The sequence below is a fragment of the Diabrotica undecimpunctata genome, chromosome 3 (assembly GCF_040954645.1).
Source record: "Diabrotica undecimpunctata isolate CICGRU chromosome 3, icDiaUnde3, whole genome shotgun sequence".
Classification (NCBI taxonomy): Eukaryota; Metazoa; Arthropoda; class Insecta; order Coleoptera; family Chrysomelidae; genus Diabrotica; species Diabrotica undecimpunctata.
In genome coordinates, this window is record NC_092805.1 from 108,716,325 (window position 1) to 108,735,849 (window position 19,525).

Genomic DNA, 19,525 nt, shown 5'->3' on the forward strand with positions numbered 1-19,525 from the left:
GGGTCCATTTCTACCTGCCAGTATCCAGACTTCAAATCCAAAGTAGAAAACAATTTACTTCCAGCCAATGTGTCCAATGTATCGTCGATCCGAGGCAGAGGATAACTATCTATCTTGGTAACGTTGTTCAGCAAACGGTAATCCACACAGAACCTCCTCGTTCCGTCTTTCTTCTTAACCAGGACCACCGGAGAGACCCATGGGCTCGTAGAAGGTTCTATCACCCCGTCTTTCTTCATTTCCTGAACAATTGTCTCAGCTTCCTCTCTTTTCGCCTGTGGTAATCGTCGAGCTGTTTGACGAATTGGCTTAGCATTACCAGTATCAATTTTATGCTTAACAACGGTAGTTCTTCCCGTCTTTCCTCCTTTCGGTACGAAAATATCACGATACTGCCGAAAAAATTCCCTTAATTTCCTTTTCTCCATCTGATTTAGAGACTGTCCTGCAACTGCAACCATTTGGTCGAATTAGTCGTTGTATGCCTCATACGAGCTATACACTATTACTAACAACCATTGGTCTTGTCAGTTTACCGTTCATTTAAAGTGGCTTTTGAGCAAGCGAGCAAGCCATAGACACTTTTTAAAAGAATCATCCCGAAAAAAGAGTAATCATTTTGATAAAGGTAGACTTGTCTGCATTGGCTATGAAAAAAGTGCTACTGTACAAAATGCCACAAGTGGGTTTAGAAAGGCCGGTATCTTCCCATACAATAGACATTTGTTTACAGATTTAGATTTTGCGCCGGCCTCTGTTTATGAAAACGCTGCAGTTATTGAAGAGCAATCAAATACCACTGTGACAGATGAAGGAGACAAAAATAGAGACCCTGTCGTTACAGAAATCTTAACGCTTTCTTCTTCTTCTTCACGTGCCATCTCTAAGAAGGTTGGCAACCATCATGGCAATTCGCACTTTCGACACCGCTGCTCTAAAGAGGTCAGCAGAAGTGCAGTTAAACCAAGCTCTCAAATTATTCAACCAGGAGATGCGTCTTCTTCCGCGACTCCTACCCTGTATTCTTCCTTACATTATTAATTGCAACAAGTTATAACGCTCGCCCCTCATGACATGTCTCAGATATTGCAGTTTTCTGACTTTAATTGTATTTAAAACCTCTTTATTTTTTCCCATTCTTCTCAACACTTCGACATTCGTGACTCTATCCACCCAACTTATTCTTAATATCCTTCTGTAGGCCCATAACTCGAAGGCTTCCAATCTGTCCGAAACATCTTTCTTTAAAGTCCAAGCCTCCAACCCATAAAATAATACGGAGAACACGTAGCATCTCAGAAGTCTTATCTTTAAAGAAATTGAAATGTCCCTGCTGCAGACTACTTTCTTCAGTTTGTTGAAAGAATTTCTTGCCTGTCCTATTCTAGCCTTAATCTCTTCTGTATACTCATTATTTTCGTTAATTATTGTACCCAGATATTTATATTTTTCTTTAAAGAACCTTTATCCAAAGACAAAACGCAAATGAAGAAGCATACAACTGTTTCACATGTTTAGATAATATGATAGATAGAATACTGGGCAATTTAAAGCAGTCAAAAACGACTTCTGCCAATTGCAAAAGCAATAGTTTATGTTATTCTTGAAAATACGCTTTATACAGATTTACAGAATACAGATTTTTTATTTTAACGTATATCATTGACAATAAAAGTTAACAACTCTTTTTTTGTTTTAATGTATTTACATTTATGTTTTAATATATACATCTATGATCCAGACTACACAAACTACTAAGGACAGAGCAGCAGTCAATAAATTCGGAAGCCATGTTGGTATCATAAAGCCTCATTAATTGATAGGTATTACAAGAAGACGAGAGCATTTTCAAAATAAATACAACTATGTACTTGCTAAACTTTTTTATTGAGTATAAAAAATATGTATAAATGCACACATTAAAAAACATTTAAAAAATAATTATCGTATTTGTTAATATTACGGTATATGTAAAATATTCTATACATACATGTAAATATATATATTTATTCGAAATTAAAGCGTTTAAGTGCACAAGCCTTAGACATGTAGCATGTGATAAAAATCAACTATTAAGCGCATTTCTACTTCGTTTAGAACTAAAATTTTCAAATATTTGTCATAATTCACAAAAAGATCTTATAACTAGAGTTATTTTTATTTGTTTAAACAGTTTACTGTATAAAGTACACTAAATTAGACAATAAGAAATTAATTACAATTTAACAATTATAAAATTTAAATTTAAATATTTTTTTTTTGTATTCATAAAAAACGTGTACAAGATTTACATGGCTAAACAAATAACAAAAAACAAATGGGAATACTTTATTTTGACGTTTATCAAATATGCAGGCTTGGCAAATACAATTTTAAAGAATTAAATATTTTAAATTAAACATTTAAGGCACTAAACATAAAACATTTAATTCTTAAAAGGGTTTCTCATTTATATTTTAAAGTGACAAAATAAAGTATTAGTAAGTTTTAAATGAAGTTTAATGCTAAAAAAAGGCTTAATCCAACACATGTTCCCACTGTATAATAGTTTTAGAACAATACAATTCCTTGCAACGGAAAGAACTGTTGCTGAAAAATTCATTAAATAAAAAAATTATAGAAAGTTGATTGATGAGTGATGCCCATAAAACAAAAATTGTCAAAATCAGATTTAGAATTTAAAAAAGACTTAGTTTTTATTTATTAAAAGTTTGAGTATTTTTGTACCTTAAAAAATAAATATCAATATATTTTGCCACTTAAGTATATTCACAGTTCTTTGTTTCTCTAAACTTCTACAGTCATTGGTTTTAAAAAAGGATCAAAAAGTTTGTCCATAGTAATATTAAATAGGGCATTCTTACAGTACATTTTTAACCTTTATATTTATTACTCTTATATATATATATATATATATATATATATATATATATATATATATATATATATATATATATGTATATATTGTTATGGATCAGTTTATCAATCAGAAATAGAATAAAGAGTTTGTTTATTATTTTAATATACCGCGGGCATATAAGTTAAAATACAACCCTGTACTTATTTGTAATAGTTAGAATAAGAGAAGACATTGTTCCGTGACGGTACCCGGACGAGTTTTTCCTTGAAAGACTGAGTGAATAGTGAAAGGACAATGGAACCCGTATAATTATAGTTTTAAGAATAAACTTGTAATTGTATTTTGCGGTGGGCATTTTTCGAAAGTAAATAAGAATTAGATTTAGATATGAGATAACAAGAATTTGGAAACCTATTTCTGTTGAAAAAGGCAAAATTGTTAATGGTTCCTGAAAAGTAATTTGAGTGAAAGTAGTTTATTTGTTTTAAATATTATGTTGGAAATTTTCTAAATCGTAAATAAGTGGGAAAGATGAATGCTTATGATTGGTTAAAAAGGAATGATGGGGAATGAGAGAGTGGAGAAGGTTGTCTGGGGAGATTGAAAAGATTATTATGTTACCGGCAGACCAGAAGAGAAGACGTGTTTTCGTGTAGTCAATCTGAGTACCAATGTTTTCGTTTGTTAGTGAAAAAGGTGGAAGCTGAGAGCAGATCAAAATCGAGAAGATTAATACCTCTTTTTGAGTCTGCATAGTCCACGAGATAATATATAATAGAGAAAGAAAGGAGAATTTGTGAATAAAGAGTACCGGTCAAAAGAGGCTTGGGCTTGTGTTTTCGGAGGAGTAGTTTGCTGGTATGCGGTTTGGATCGATGCTGAGAACGGGAAAGATTTGATGGTAGCCGGACATAATCAATCAAGGAAGGAACTGTGGTTTGATCGAGAGGAGACATCATTGGTGTAAAAAAATAAAGGTCAGTCAAATAATTTTAATGAAAGCAAACTTATTTTAGAAAAAAGATATTCTAAAGATAAAATCAAATATAAGCATACGAACTAAGATTCCAAGTTTCAAAGAGTTATTATTTTTGTGAATAAATTATATTTTATATGGTCAATTTTTTAGTAGATATTATTATAAAACAGATCAATAGATAGTTTGTAATTAAAATTAAATTTAGAGTATAGGAGTTTGTTGGGAAAGATAATTGCCCACAAAAGTTATTTATTAATATTCATCGTATTGCTTATTGAAAATAAATAATAATTTGTGTGCATATTTGTGTTGTTTTAATGTTAGTTCCGTTTCCTGTTCTATTCCGATTATGAGCAACTAGGAGATACTGAACCCACTAGAAGAGATATATAAAGTAAACTGATTAAAGTAAAATTAAGAAGGCACCCTGAGAATTTTTAATAGTAATTGATTTGTATGACTCTGCATAAATTAGTGAATTAATTAAATTAGTGTTAATTAATAATAAAACATCATAAAGCAGATCACAACAATATATATATATATATATATATATATATATATATATATATATATATATATATATATATATATATATATATATATATTTGTTCACGTATACTTAAGTTCGGCTTTATATTCAATGACGTAAAAACTGAAATAGAATACAGTGAAAGCTCCTTTTTTCGCGCTTCCTTTATTCCAGTTTCAGTATTCGTCACGGATTGAAAAAATGCGATAAAGATTTCTGTATTCGCAGATCGAATCGGTACATTGGTTACATACATGTTCCTAAATAAAAAGCATTCGGTATCCTTTGTCGCCTAGATTGGGTTTTCAAAATATATCGGCGTTATTTGTTTGGTTTGGCGGTTGCTTTGAGGTAAGCCGCATTCGTCGCGGTCGGTGTTTTTGAGAATGTAGACAAACATTCTGCTACAATTGGACGTTCCGTTCTTTGGTAAGAGCCGTATTGCGTGTTTTATTACTTTACTTTTCAATTCGTTACAAAAATTGTGATAAAGTAACACTTATCTTCCGCTGTCTTTCTATTTATAATGACTAAAAAAATGAAAAATGAACGAAAAAATCAATGTTATCGCTTACAGTACAAATGGAAATGCTTGATTGTTTACGCCTTGGAGAGTCGTTTGCATCCATATCACGTTCATTCAATGTTAACGAATCAACTGTACGACCCATAAGAAAATTGAAGATCAAAAAATGTCGTCTGTAGCTTCACTGTCAGCAAAAATGGTTCGTGATCCACCAATACAAAAATTGGAAGTGGCGTTGTCATTATGGTTCGAAGACTGCAACAAACCAATGGTCCGGAAGAAGGCAAAGCATCTTTAGCATCAAGGCACAAACAACCTGGTGGTAGTGGTGACGGTGAATGACAGATGAAGGATTTCAAGCAACGGAAGGTTGTTCTAATAAATTTAAAGTGCGACAATCATTGCGTAGCATTAAAATCGTTGGAGAAACTGCATTTGCAGACACTGCTGCGACAGAAAGATACCCAGAAGAATTTGCAAACCTGGTAGCTGGTGAGAATATACACCTGAGCAAATATTGCACTGTTTTAGAAGAGGATTCCAAATAAAACATTCATTTCTAAAAACGAAATGGTGTGGAGGCCAGCCACACGCATAACTTATCAAGAAGTCCATCGTTCTATATCTATAATCGTTACTTTCTAGTTTGTCTTCTTTGAGATTATTTCAGTGTCACGTATATTTTGTTTTCTTGACTATAATTGACCATGCTGTCTCTCCTTTTCTTGTTTTTCCCATTCTCACATTCCTAGTTATTTTAAATCCTGGTTAATACCATCAATCCATCTTTTTGTGGGCCTACCTCTTGGTCTCTTCCCGTTTAATTCTTTTCTAAGTACTGTTTTTGTATTTCTCTTATTATCCATTCTTTCTACGTGTCTCAACGAACTCAGTCCTTTATTTCGTATTTCTTTTCTGATAGTCGGTCTATTAAATATTCTATTTATTTCTTGGTTCATTCTTATACGCCATTCCCCATTCTCCTGTATTGGTCCATATATTTTTCTTTCCCATCTAAGAAGTTGTTCCGCTTGTTCACTAGTCAAAGTCCATTTTCTGATGCATACGTTAAATAGGCCTCAACCCATGGAACAAGGAATAAGTCAGGCCTTTAACCTCTATTACATTAAATGAACTTTAAAAATGATACTGAATAATATGGCATGTGATACTGATATGAATGTTATGGAATGCTGGAAGAAATTTGACATAGCAAAATCCATCATAAACATAAATGAATCGTTGCAAGAACTGAAGGCATACACATTGAAATCATACTAAAAAATACTGTGACCTGTTCTGACTGCAAGAAATAAGGAAAAATCTGTGCAAGTTCAAACCTTAACTGCAACCTTAACTAAAACCGACTTAGAGGAAATGTTAAATTCACAACCCTTTGAAGATGAGGCTTTAACAAGCACCGGAAACGTGACATTTAATTTGAAAAATCTTAATGAAAGTTTAAAATGGCAAATGGGCCTTGTAATTTCTTTATGAGAATTGATCCATCTATGAAACGAAGTCTTATTTTTGAGATACTAACTGCTGAATATCAGTCTGAATTGAATGAGTTTTTAAAAAACTGCCAAGCAAAAAAAATTACTAAACTCTTTATTACCATTGCCTAAACCTAAAGATATGTAATTTATTAACATGCATGGTCAAAAACTTTAATTAAAATGATTTTTTATGTATTTGCGTTTTTATTTCGTCACCTAAAAACGTATGCCCTATAAACCCGTATAAATTAGCATTCCATATTCACGGTTTCTGTATTCGCGGCATATTTACGGAACATGTACCCCGCGAATAAAGAGCTTCTACTGTAAACTAATTTATTAAGTTTTAAAACTAAAGCAAAAATTTATTACATTATTACATAGATCGAAAATACGAGTATTAATCCAATCCATAATAGGCGAGGCTATGAAGCAATAAACCTACCAAATTTTTGCACTTGCATTCGATTCGTAAGAGGTTAGGATGATGATGTCGAAATGAAAATTGCATTATTGAATAAAGAAAACGCATTTTCCAAAGTGTATTTCGAAGTGATGAAAATGATAAATTTGTATATCGACAATAATTGGCGGAAATGAGTTCAATATTACTACTCGGGGGTCTTTGGGATCGCAAATATCATGACAGCGATGGTCTCCCAGGCACCTGGTGCCTAGGATGAGCCTCATCTCCTAGTGTTTTATGGAAATTCGATACAAAATTAGTGCATACTTGTTACTCAGGGGTTTTTGGAGTCACTGAACACAAATATTATGCCGTTAGGTTACATAGTGCATAAATAAATACATGCGATATCTATGTCTCTGCCAACTGAGTCGTACTCTCTTTATACTCCTCTGGTATGTTGGGCTTGCTAAAGCTAATTGAGGTATGGTACATTGCCATAAGCAGTTGATCAACCTGTTCAATTAATTTATCAATTGATAAATGACGTTTAAATTTTTGTACATTTAATATTAAGTCTGGATTTTTTGAAAGGTATTAAATAATGTTATTTTTCCCTTGGCCAAAGGTAAAGGACAATGGGGTGTAAGGCCAAAGGCAACCTGTCATTGCATGCATCAATAAAATGTTTTCTTGCACAGATGGAAGGTGCTCGAAACTTTTGGAAGAATAATTCTTCCGATTTATTTTGCCGAGCAGGTTTCATGAGGTAAACTTCAATGTCCGATGGAGTGAAAGCAAGAAGCAGCACAAGTATGTCGTCAGTATCTTCTGTAACAATAATTATTTTTTTACTAATATCTTCTGCCATTTCTATTGCAGTGACTAATATCGTTCTATCTGCATCTGCAGGGAACTGTATGCTAACAATAGCTACTTCAGTCAATTTACGTCGTAGCATTTTAATAATATTGATTTTTTTTTATTAAGTAGGAATTTTTCTTGAGATACTTTTATTGGCATAGTTTCAGTGAAATTCACATCGGCTATGGCTACGTACCGTACACGTTCTTTTTGTATTTTGTATCGATTTTTCATAGAACTCCAGGAGACGAGTTCCGTCCTAGGCACCGGCTGAATCAGAGACAATCACCATCATGATATTCGTGCTCAGTGACTCGAAATTCCCCCAAGTAACGAGTTTGTACCGATTTTGTATCGAATTTTCAAAAAACTCCAAGAAACGAGACTCATCCTGGGCATAAGATGTCTCGGAGATCAACGCCGTCATAACATTCGTGCGAATTACAAATTTATCATTTTTTATTACTCAGAAATGAACTTTGGAAAATGCACTTTCCTTGTTGAATATTGCTATTTTAATTTTGACACCATGACTTAAGTTCACAATTTCCTAACGCTCTTACGAATCGAATTCAAGTTTGATTGAAATCCATCAAACTGCCAATAATTGGTAGGTTTTGGGCTTTTTACTGCTTCATTGTCTCGCCTATAAACACAATGATTCTAGTTAACTTTCTTGTATCCCTTAAAAAAAGTGCCAAAGATAAAAGACAATCGTGAAGACAAAGTAAAGTACACAGTTATTAAATATGAAATCTGTAAATGCATATCAAAATACCTATACTTAAAAATTTTGTCATATTTATATATTAGTAAATGAAGCATTTATTACAAAAATTATCCTAAATGTTCTATACGGATTATATAAAAATTGCTATGGTAGAATACAATGAAATGGGTGAAACCTAGATGCAAAGAATAATTATATTAAAAGTTCTTAATTAGGTCGCTATATATAGCGATGCAAAATAGTATTATTTGAATTGTAGTACATATTTCTAAAATCAGTCAACTATTACCATATAAAAATATAACTATAATAATTGAGGTAGTAGGTAGTAATGATTTTAGTATTTAATAACTACTCATTTCTACTAACTCCATTGTATGCCGCAATATTTATAAAAAGTCATTTAGTGTATCATAAGTTATTTAGTGGAGTAAAATGATAATAGATTACATTATTTTAAATGCGAAACCCAAACACTCGAACACGACGGAAGCAGTGAAAATACGACGTGTATTTGTATTTTTTTGTATTTTATCGCCTCTACTTCTTAATATCTACTTCAAATTTATTTTCAAGAAGCCTTCGACGAAGATGCAGGCATTAAAATCAACGGAATTAATGTCGACAATCTCTGATACGCAGAGGACACGGTAGTGATTGGTTCCAATAAAAATAGTTGCAACGACTTATAAGCAGGATGACCAAAACATGTGTTAAATAAGGCCTAAACTTAATACTTTTAAGATAAAACTTAGGGTTGTTAGCCAAACGAGTTACAACCAATAAACATCAAAGCAAAGAAATAAAAATAAGCATTGAAAAAGCCAGAGCCGCCTTCTATAAACTAGAGAAAAGTCCCATTAATAGAGATATTACATTAAACCTAAAAATCAGATTAATACGCTGCTACATATTCTCCACATTACTATATGGCATGGAGGGTTTGACTCTTACACAGACACTAATAAAAAAATTGAAGACTTTTAAGATATGGATCTGCCGACGAATATTGCGGATAAGTTGAATTGATCAAATAAGAAATTAAATAGTTTTACACTGAATGAAAAAGAGCACAGAAACACCCAAAACAATAAAAATTCGAAAGTATAATATTTCGGCCATGTAATGAGGCGTCCAGAGAGGTACGCCTCATAATACAGGGCAAGATCACCGGAAGAAGTCCAGGCCGAAGAAGAAGATCCTGGCTCCGAAATATCCGAGAGTGGTATCAAAAACATTCGGTAATCTGTTTTGAGCTGCCGTAAATAAAGTTATTACTGTCAATATGATCGCCAACGTTCGATAATCGGAGAAGGCACTGAAAGAAGAAGAAAAAACCCAAACTATATTTATGGAGCAGAAACAGTAAAATTTTAAGTGAAAATCGATGTGTCGTTAGAAACTGTATAAAGTGTTAGACTGATACACAAAACAAACAGACACAATATATTCTTTAACTAGAAACTTCATAAGTATTATAAATGATATTCTAATATTAGTAATTTCTAACCCGCAGAAAATACCATCATTCCTTACTCCGAGAACCACTTATTTAATACCGAGGGATCAAAATAACACCTAAGATCCAGCCAAGTACCTACTTCCAACTTTGTACAAAGTAGTCACATCCTGTGTCGCTCAGCGTATCTACCAACACTCGCTCTAAATATCATAGAGCCACAACAGAAAGGATGCGCTAAGTGTTCATATATACATATATATATATATATATATATATATATATATATATATATATATTAAACTTAGAGCTAAGATTAATATTATTATAAAAATTAATATTAAACTCACCAGTCTTCCGGGTTGAACCGCGTCGATATCCATTTTGCCGAGCTTTCGACATCCTCTCTGATGTCTTCTTCAGGGCTTCCGAGGTCTCAGTCTCTCGAGCCCCCAGACACTACTACACTCACTAGTCACTTCTAGTTCACTCACTAGTTCACTAGAGAGACTGAGACCTCGGAAGCCCTGAAGAAGACATCAGAGAGGATGTCGAAAGCTCGGCAAAATGGATATCGACGCGGTTCAACCCGGAAGACTGGTGAGTTTAATATTAATTTTTATAATAATATTAATCTTAGCTCTAAGTTTAATTGTACTAACCGCGGAAATCTTTCCGAACATTATATATATATATATATATATATATATATATATATATATATATATATATATATATATACATGAACACTTAGCCTACTAGAAGCTTGAAATGACGTCATAACACGGTACTTATATTATCGATAATTTTAAATTGAGTATTGTTGATTAATTGCTCTAACAAAATTGCTTTTTTATATAAAGAGCATTGCAATCTAGATGCATCTTGGTACACGACATAACTCCTGTAAATCTGATCACAGTTATACATATCTTATATGTATTTCGATTACTTCAGTGTGAGATTCCAACAGCGATAGCTAAAAACCAATTATATTGAAGCGTTTAAAATAAGATTCAATCCTAGACGTCGTTTAATATCTCTACTAAATTTATTTTGGAGGCGCTGAAGGCATTTCTGCTTTGTTAGAAAATTCTTGTCTCATCGAGTCCGAATAAGATGGAGGCGGTGGTTCGTCTGAAATGCCTAAAAAATAAAATAAATATAATAATTAAAATTAACATTTAAATAAAAATAGTTATATTTTTTTAATAGTTTAACCGTATTACGTATTGTAAATAAAAATATATGGAAATGAGTTTTCCATTTAGTTCCAGAAATGAACATATCATTTTAAAATATAAAATAAAAATATAGTTCTTTACACTTTTCTTAGTGTAGAATAAGTAAAATAGTCACAGCCGACTTATTGGCACCACAGCCTCTTAAATAGTTTTCACACCTAAATACAAGAGGGGTAATCTACACTTTTACGCACCAAGTATTATTTTATCAGTTCGTTCTCACACGCCCTTGAGGCAAGTGCAGTTTAAAAACACTCTCAATTCACATATAAAATATTTCTCTACGCCGAAATCGGGCATTTTTTCTCATAAATACGTTTTTCTCCTTTACGTGTGATAAAGAAAGAATTATTTGATACTGTACTGTCAGCTACGGTCGTTTTGAACCTCTTTACTCTAAAAATAGTTAATTATAAGTCGATAAACTAAAGGTGATTTTATTTCTCTGGAGTTATATTTGGTCACATTAACAATCCTTATCCTTCAACGGTCACTGAAGAACCAAACCTATGGAGATACATCCACTCACAAGTCCTTTGAAGTAAGGCTTGGAATCAAAGGATTTCCACCCCTCTCATATAGGGAGCCAGTTACAAGACTCCCCACTCAATTCGTGGTCCTATCGAGCACAGATTATTTGATGAAACAGGACTGAAGAAAGAAAAGGATTACACACGCCGGAGAGCAACAGGAAGAAAGAATAATGGTTTCTCGTCCCTAGAAGAAAGATTGCACAAGTTGACCTTCGTTCAAGATTAGACACGTGTGTTTTGTGAAAAGTGCGTTATGTATTGGTAAGCGACAGCGGTAATTAAATTGGTACATAATTTATATTGGTAGATATTTGTCTCGACTTTATTTGTTTATTAATATTTACATTAACTAGTGGCTTTGATTTGACAACAGATCTTTCTTCTCAATATCGCTAAAGATAGCTGACAATTATTTATTATACAGATTGTCTCACAGCCCGCTCTCACGAAAAATATTTATTTTTCACTCTAGTAAAAATACTCTATTAAAATTAAAATCGCGTCTTAGTTGAAAAAGACATTTACACTAAACAAAATCACTCACTCTTATTTCTCGCTCAGCATATATTTGCAAATAAATTCACTTTTAAATAAAAAATGGAAGCTTTAAAGAAAAAGCGCAAATCACTTAAAGCATCAATTACACGTATCTCAGAATGGTTTATAGCCAATAAAGATACAGAAAACGAAATACTTGATTTTGAAAATAGGAAAGAAAAACTTTTTAATTTTTTCACACAATATGAACAAACTCAATTAGAAATCGAACAGACTGATGATAGCGACCAACAATCAGCTGATCGAGCAAATGTTGAAGAAAAATACTTCAACACACTCAAAGGTTTGCAAAGAAAAATAATAGAATTAAATTTAACAGAAAATAAAGCACCTAGCTCAAATAATAATGCTGTTTCCAGTGCCAGGCTGCCTGAAATTAGCATGAAAACCTTTACCGGAAATTTCTCAGAATTCAATGAATTCTTTCAACTATTTGAAACTCTGATCACAAACAATTCAAGTTTAAATAATGTACAAAAGTTTATATATTTAAAATCCTTCCTCAAAGGAGAACCTTTAAACTTAATTAGCAGCATCGAAGTAGTAGATGCAAATTTTGCTATCGCTATAAAAACCCTAAAAGAAAGATATGATGACAAATCACGAGTGATTAGTACTCTTATAAAAAAGCTGTTAAAGTCTCAATCTCTAGTTAAATGCACTCCTCAGGTACTAAGAGATTTTCTTGTACACACGAAGCAAACGCTTCAAGCTCTTAGTAATCTCGAAGTTCCGATTGAACATTGGGACCTCCTTTTAATAGAAATATTTTTAGAAAAAATAGATTTTGCTTCTCACAAGGCTTTTGAATATGAAGTAGGTTCTAAGAATGTTCCAACACTCAAACAATTTTTTGAATTTCTAGAAAAAAGATGTGATGTTTTAGAGAAACTTAATTACACTGAATCTCAGTCAAAGTTTAATAATAAAGTCACTCAAAAAACTGCTCATATTTCCACTATAAATAATAATAAATCTAGCTATGAAAATTGCATATTTTGTAAACAAACTGGTCATAAAATATATCAGTGTAACTTATTTAAAGACACAAATTCTCGAGAAAGGTTTAATTTTGTAAAGCAAGCACAGCTTTGCAGAAACTGTTTTGGCACTAAGCATTTTACTGATAAATGCATCTCTAAATACACATGTAAAATTTGCAATAAAAAGCACAATACACTTCTGCATGAAGAAAATAATTTTTCTCATACTCTTGAAAATAATTTATTTTCTCCCACTCGAAGCAATCAAAGTGCTTCAAATTCACATGATGGTAATCAAAGTCACGCCAATAGGCAACAATCACGCTTTAATGCACCACAAACCTCTCAATCGTCCGAAAGTATACAGGGTGATTCACAAACTCGCCATAGTGCACCACATATCTCTCAAAGTCATTTTCATGCTCCTCAAAGGAGTAATAATGCCCAAGTTACTCAAAGAATTAATTCTCCACATTCATATAATGAATCACCAAACACTTCTACTCACTTAAGCACTCAGACAAATGAATATTGTCTACTCTCAGACACACAAAGTCAAAATTCATCTTGCATCTCTTCTCTCTCCACTTTCAATCCAAAAAACGAAGTTTTGCTAGCCACAGCGCTGGTAACAATTTACTCTAAAAGTGGACAACCTGTACACGCAAGATGTCTTCTCGATAATGGATCTCAATCGAGCTTTGCAACAAAAGATTTAGTAAATAAACTAAATTACTCTACCACTAATAAAAGATTACAAATTTCCACAATCTCTCAAAATTGTTCCATCTCAAATGAAATGGTAAACATTGAATTTTTCCCATATAAAAACAATGATATGAAATTTGAAGTATCATGTGCAGTTTTGGATAATATTACGTGTAAAATACCTCAGGTACCTCTAGATCGTAGCAAAATAAAAATACCAGCTGGCATAAAGCTGTGATCCTTCTTACTCCTCCCCAGGGAGAATCGATCTCTTATTAGGTGCAGAAATTTACTGTGATCTATTAAAGGATGGTTTAATTCATATTGGAGCAGGTCTTCCAGTGCTTCAAAACACTCATTTAGGATATGTCATGTTCGGTAACTTATCTCCACAAGTTTCATCTAAGAAAAAGATGCACTCTCACTCAAACTGTAACTATTCACACTCGAATCATATTTCTTTATTTGTTCAATGTCACACTGAAGAAGAAAATATAAATAATATTCTCCAAAGGTTTTGGGACATTGAAGAAGTTCCCGAAATAAAGCGTTTAAGTCCTGATGACGAAAAGGCTGAGAAAATATTTATAGCCACAACACAAATCCTACCGAATGGACAGTTCCAAGTAGATTTACCCCTATGCACGCCTAATGAAAATAATAAATTGGGCGACTCTTTCCAAATGGCGCGAAGGCGATTTCTAAATTTGGAGAACAAATTCTCAAAAAATGATTCTCTTTACAAACAATATAAATCTTTTATAGATGAGTATGTTGAATTAGGACATGCAAAATATGTTCCGTTGTCTCTGCAGAATGTACACTCAGAAAACAAATATTTCTTGCCTCACCACAGTGTAGAAAAAGACACTTCTCTCACAACTCGTTTGCGCGTAGTTTTTGACGCATCCATGAAAACCACTTCTGGTTTTAGCCTTAATGATATTATGTTAAAGGGTTATACCACACAACCAGAACTATTTGACACTTTAGTCAACTTTAGACTTTTCAATTATGTATTCACATCTGATATAAAAAAGATGTTTAGACAAATCAGAATAAACCCCAACCAAACTTTCTTATAAATATTTTGTGGCGCAACTCTCCCTCGGAGCCGTTAAAATGTATACAATTGGAAACAGTTACCTATGGAACGAAACCAGCTACCTTCCTTAGCACACGATGTTTAATTGAACTCGCAAACATGCATAAGGAAGAATATCCTCTCGCTCATGATATGCTCATTAATTTTTGCTATATTGATGACATATTATATGGTACAAATAGTATTGAAACACTCACACTTGCGCATGAGCAAATCACTGCAATGCTACAAAAGGCAGGCATATCTCTTCACAAATGGTGTTCAAATTCACCACAATTTTTAGAAAATATTTCACAATTTTCAACTGACTCCACGTATGTCATATCTCCAGAAAATCATTCTAATAAAATATTAGGTCTTTGTTGGGACTCTAAATTGGATAGTTTCTCTATTTCAGTACCAGTTATTAGAGTTACTTATAGCTCAAGAAATGTCTCTTCCACACTCATCACCTCTAAAAGTAGGGTAGCTCCAATAAAAACATTAACTTTACCTAAGTTAGAACTTATGGGTGCTGTTTTATGCAGCAAACTCGCTAAAAGAATAGTTGAAATTCTAAATAATAAATTAACTCAAATAGACTCAATAAACTGCTGGACGGACTCAGAAATCGTACTTGCTTGGTTAGGCTCACATAGCTCGAGATGGTCACAGTTTGTTGCAAATAGAGTTTCTGAAATACAAGGAAACCCACAATTTAAGTGGCGATATATAAAGTCAAAACAAAACCCCGCAGATATTGCGTCAAGAGGCATGTCTGCTCCTGAACTTCTAAACTCAAAATTTTGGTTTCAAGGTCCCTCATTTCTACTTAATTATGACTTAGATTTAACTTCTTATGATTCAAAACCAAATGTAAGTAAAATACCCGAGGAAAAGAAAATAGTTCATCTAGCACAAGAAAGTCCAATAAGTTTCATTGAAAATTTATCTCTCAAATTTTCAAAATTCTCAAAACTACAACGCAGTATCACACTTATTCTCAGGTATATTCACAATTTCAAGTTTCCAAATGAAAAATATGTTGGACCCTTCTCTGTTTCAGAATTAAAAAATGCTGAAAATTTAATAATAAAACTTTTGCAAAAGGCACACTTTTTTCGAGAATTTTCTTGTCTTGAAAATAAGGAGATAATTTCAAATAGAACAATTTTAAAACTCAACCCATTCATAGATAATCAGCAAATGATTCGTGTAGGTGGTCGTCTAAGGTACTCAGACGTCCCATATGAACAGAAGTACCCATTACTTCTACCCTCTCATAATCACATAGTAAAATTAATGCTGCATAGAGAACATATAAGATTATGTCATGCAGGCCCTCAAAATACTCTTTCCAATTTTCGTTTAAGATATTGGTGTCTAAATGGTCTCAAAGAAACTAAAAGAATTATTAATAAATGTCAAATGATTGTTTTAAATTTAAAGCAAAGACAGCCACACAGTTAATGGCTGATTTACCACGGGAACGTTCATGTTTCTCCCCTCCATTTACCAATTTTGGTCTAGACTTTGGTGGTCCATTTCTTATAAAAAGCTCCAATTTAAGAAAGGCTCCAAAAATAAAATCCTACATAGCGTTGTTCGTATGTATGGTTACTCGTGCAGTGCACATCGAATTAGTCACAGGTCTCTCTACCGAAAGTTTCTTACTTGCTTTAAAAATATTCATCAGTAGGAGAGGCTGTCCACAAATTATCTACTCAGATAACGCCACTAATTTTCTAGGAGCTAGAAATCAGTTGAGGGAAGTTGCACTATTTCTTAAACAAAAGGAAACCTCTGAGTCCATATTCAATTTTCTCTCCTCTTCTGAAATCCAATGGAAATTTATTGTAGCCCATTCTCCGCATCATGGTGGAATTTGGGAGGCAGCCATAAAAAGTGCCAAATATCACATTTTAAGGCTTTTAGGCAATACCACTTTAACTTTTGAAGCCTTTAGCACAGTTCTCGCACAAATAGAAGCAGTACTAAACTCACGCCCTCTTTGTGCTATGTCAAATGATCCAAATGACTTTAACACATTGTCTCCAGGACATTTCCTAATAGGAAAACCAATTACGTCATTTCCTGAAGAGATAGTGACGGAAATACCTGACAATAAATTAACAATTTGGCAAAACTACATGAAGATTCAGCAATCATTTGCCAAACGCTGGAAAATTGATTACCTTAATCAACTTCAGAATCGCCCCAAGTGGTTAACACCACAGAAGAATCTTGAAGTTAACGACTTAGTTCTATTAAAGAAAGATAAAGTTCCACCCCTACATCCCCATTACAAAACTCTGTCCTCTTCCTGTGGACAAAGTAGAAAATTAAAATTTTAAATTTTGTCACATTTATATGTATTACTCTAGTTTAGGAATAGTTATTTCTTAAATTACATTTAAGTTAAGTTTGCTTACTTTCTCAAATCACTCTTTCTTTCGTTTTGAAGTAAATACTTCAACGCGGGCAGTCTATGTTCCAGAAATGAACATATCATTTTAAAATATAAAATAAAAATATAGTTCTTTACACTTTTCTTAGTGTAGAATAAGTAAAATAGTCACAGCCGACTTATTGGCACCACAGCCTCTTAAATAGTTTTCACACCTAAATACAAGAGGGGTAATCTACACTTTTACGCACCAAGTATTATTTTATCAGTTCGTTCTCACACGCCCTTGAGGCAAGTGCAGTTTAAAAACACTCTCAATTCACATATAAAATATTTCTCTACGCCGAAATCGGGCATTTTTTCTCATAAATACGTTTTTCTCCTTTACGTGTGATAAAGAAAGAATTATTTGATACTGTACTGTCAGCTACGGTCGTTTTGAACCTCTTTACTCTAAAAATAGTTAATTATAAGTCGATAAACTAAAGGTGATTTTATTTCTCTGGAGTTATATTTGCTCACATTAACAATCCTTATCCTTCAACGGTCACTGAAGAACCAAACCTATGGAGATACATCCACTCACAAGTCCTTTGAAGTAAGGCTTGGAATCAAAAGATTTCCAACCCTCGAATGTAGGGATCCAGTTACAAAGCCCCCTCACATTTATTATTGTTTAATAATATATCCATCATTTGGATGGCGTCTTGTACTAGTTTCTTTACTAAGTTTACCAATTTCTCTGGGAATTGCTGACCCGAAATTTACATCTATATTAGATTTTTTCTTCCTTCTCAAGATGTTTACTTCTAAACCCTTCAGAAATATTACGTAGCGGGTCGATACTCAAAAAATTTGTACAAGAAACAAGAAATACATCACTTTATTGACTTATCACTAGGCAAAACATTGCAATTTATTTAAAGCAGTGTTTTTCAATCTGTGGGTCGCGATCACTAGGGTGGTCGCGAAAAGCCTTACTCAGGGGGTCACTGGCCAAAAGAAAAAGTTGAAGTTATTACAAAAAAAAACACACAATTTTAGTGGGAAGGATGTGCTTGTTTATTTTTCAAAAGTTTATCAAATTGTGGTGCTATTTTTGAAAGGTTAATAATCAAATCATTTTCTAATTGCAGTCCATTTCTCTTTTTAGTTTTAATGTCTACCATTGAAGAAAATGTCAGTTCACACAAGTATGAAGTGGCACATTGCACTAATAACTTAAGAGTTTCCCTTGCCAGCTCTGGATATTCATGTTTTCTTTTCATCCAAATTACGTCAGTACCCGCTTAGCTTTCGTAGTATACAGTCGATTGCTCCCGTTATCAATAGTGCTACGGAAAGTGTAAATCAACAAAAACAAAACAAATTAGCTTATCAGTGTATTGATAAAAGTGGTCAACTAATTGACTAGTAGATAAAAAATGAATACATTAAAATACCTGCTTTTAATGGGCCAGGAATTAATTACAACCAACAAATGGTGTCAACAAATAATGGACTTACTATACAGGATGTCCCAGCTTGCAACGCATACACACCACAACACCAGCAACCTCAGAATATTGAAGCTCAACCAATTCCCACACAGTATGCAATAAATAATAGCCAACACCGCCATAGAAGATCATCAACTAGCGATGAAGAATTCTTAGGATTTGATGAGAGCGAAAACGCAAATAAAATATCAAAACCACCTCCAATATACGTCTACGGAGTAATTAAATACAATGAAATGATAAAACAAATAGATCTAATAGCAGAAAACACACAATACACCACAACTTAATACATGAAAACAACTACCACCCTTTGTCAACAGGCTCTCCTACATACTGGCCAATGGATCCAAACAAAACACCTGATATGCTGGATCTATTTATCACTCAGGGCATCTCTCCTAGTTACATGGAGGTCATGCCAAACTATGATCTCTCATCTGACCACTCCCCAATTATAGCAACCATCAGCAGCTTTATAGTCTACAAAACGGCCACACCAAGGCTACACACTGGGAGAACTAACTTTGAAAAATACCGCAGCAAATTAGAAGAAGATATTAGTCTACAAGTAAACCTCAAAACAACAAGAGAGATAGACGAACCATTAACGGCTTTAAACAAAACTCTTATAGAGGCTGTACAAAATGCTAC

General features: G+C 33.2%; 1 protein-coding gene across 3 annotated transcripts in view; it reads right to left on the reverse strand.

The window, feature by feature from the left end:
* Positions 1–10,545: 10,545 nt before the first annotated feature.
* LOC140436023 (arrestin domain-containing protein 2-like) overlaps positions 10,546–19,525 on the reverse strand; it is a 54,496-nt gene continuing 45,516 nt past the window's right edge. For 2 of the 3 annotated variants that reach the window (XM_072524733.1, XM_072524734.1), the window contains exon 9: positions 10,547–11,001. In XM_072524733.1, coding sequence (XP_072380834.1) covers positions 10,907–11,001 — 95 coding nt within the window. In that variant the 3' untranslated portion in view covers positions 10,547–10,906. Of the gene's footprint in view, positions 11,002–19,525 lie in introns of all 3 variants that reach the window. The other variant, XM_072524735.1, reaches the window with a different exon arrangement.